Raw genomic sequence first — 1,192 nt, forward strand, 5'->3', positions numbered from 1 at the left:
ACCTTTAGGTGGGTCATCACCAGGGACCAAACTGGTCATATTGAAGGCTTCAGTATCATTTGGAGACATCTTGTTTGATAAGAAGAGAAGAAAAGGAGTAAGACGAGAAGTCATGAATGACCTGTAATTAAGTACCTGAATTATAAGTAGATAAAGGGAATTTTATTAAAACAAAAAGGAAAAAGAAAAGTACCCATCCTCCTCGGTCAGTTTTTTTTGTGCTTGAAAAATTATCTACAACAAAAGGCAAAATAAAAAATCAGTATAAAAACTACCACACAGGGGGACAAAAGGATAACACTCAAGGACATCCTATTAAACACAATACCAGAAATGATTAAAGAATAAATATTTCATTAATTATAGTCATAGTGGATTTGACAGTGATGTTACATCACGGAGAAAAAGAAAAGCATTAATTGTCAAGTGATTTTTAGTTAATACATACTAAAGTGTTCTCTGCTTTAATCCCAAACAGCAATCTGTCATTAAGCTTCTCTCATACCTTTTTTGTCCAGCATTTTGAGTTCATTTTGTATTTTTGCTTTCTTATATTATATTGAAAATATGTTCTTTTGTTGGTATTACCAGTTAGGTTTAAGTTGAGTTTTATTTTAGTTCAGGTTTTCATGTGTGTCCCCTTGTGTGAGTCTGTTCTGGCCTTCTGTGTCAGTATGTCATGTATTTCTTGTCTGCGTATTTTCATGTTGTCAAGCCTGTGTTGTCATGTTTATGTCTCTCGATGTTTCCTGTTTTATTTTGAAAGTCTTGTGTTTCTATTTTCAGTGTGCTTAGTTTTACACTGTCATTGGCTGTGTCCCAATTCAGGGTCTGCACGCTTGAAGTACGCGCACTACGCGTACTACGCACGGTGCGTACTATAAGTACGAGAAGTGCGGAAGTGAGAGGCTTGTGAAATGGGACGGTATATGCTTCGTCGCGCCGTTCAGGTTGCCTAGCAACCATGATACTAACCACGAGACACGTTACATACAGTTTTGTTTGACAGAAATGAAGGAGAAAAATGTTTTGTTGGCCATTCGTTTTTGTCATGACATCACTTTGATTAGTTGAGTATCTGAGGCTGAGACCACGGGACTGTAAAACGTGATAGTTGGGCTTCATTTCTGTGCTGAACAGTCATTTAAGCTTAGTTAGTAAATAACAATTAGTTAATGTTGTTCATGAGACT

At 36.5% G+C, this 1,192-nt stretch overlaps 1 protein-coding gene across 6 annotated transcripts in view; it reads right to left on the reverse strand.

The window, feature by feature from the left end:
- Positions 1-1,192, reverse strand: part of LOC106632403 — a 41,997-nt gene that overhangs the window by 27,628 nt on the left and 13,177 nt on the right. For 5 of the 6 annotated variants that reach the window (XM_042214802.1, XM_042214804.1, XM_042214803.1 and 2 more), the window contains 2 exons: positions 194-234; positions 3-69 (listed from right to left, as the gene is read on the reverse strand). In XM_042214802.1, the coding sequence (XP_042070736.1) occupies positions 3-69; positions 194-234 (108 nt within the window). The remainder of the gene's footprint in view (positions 1-2; positions 70-193; positions 235-1,192) is intronic. The other variant, XR_006053082.1, reaches the window with a different exon arrangement.

Source organism: Haplochromis burtoni, unplaced genomic scaffold, assembly GCF_018398535.1.
Source record: "Haplochromis burtoni strain Fernald_Lab_line unplaced genomic scaffold, NCSU_Asbu1 Contig_611, whole genome shotgun sequence".
Classification (NCBI taxonomy): domain Eukaryota; kingdom Metazoa; phylum Chordata; class Actinopteri; order Cichliformes; family Cichlidae; genus Haplochromis; species Haplochromis burtoni.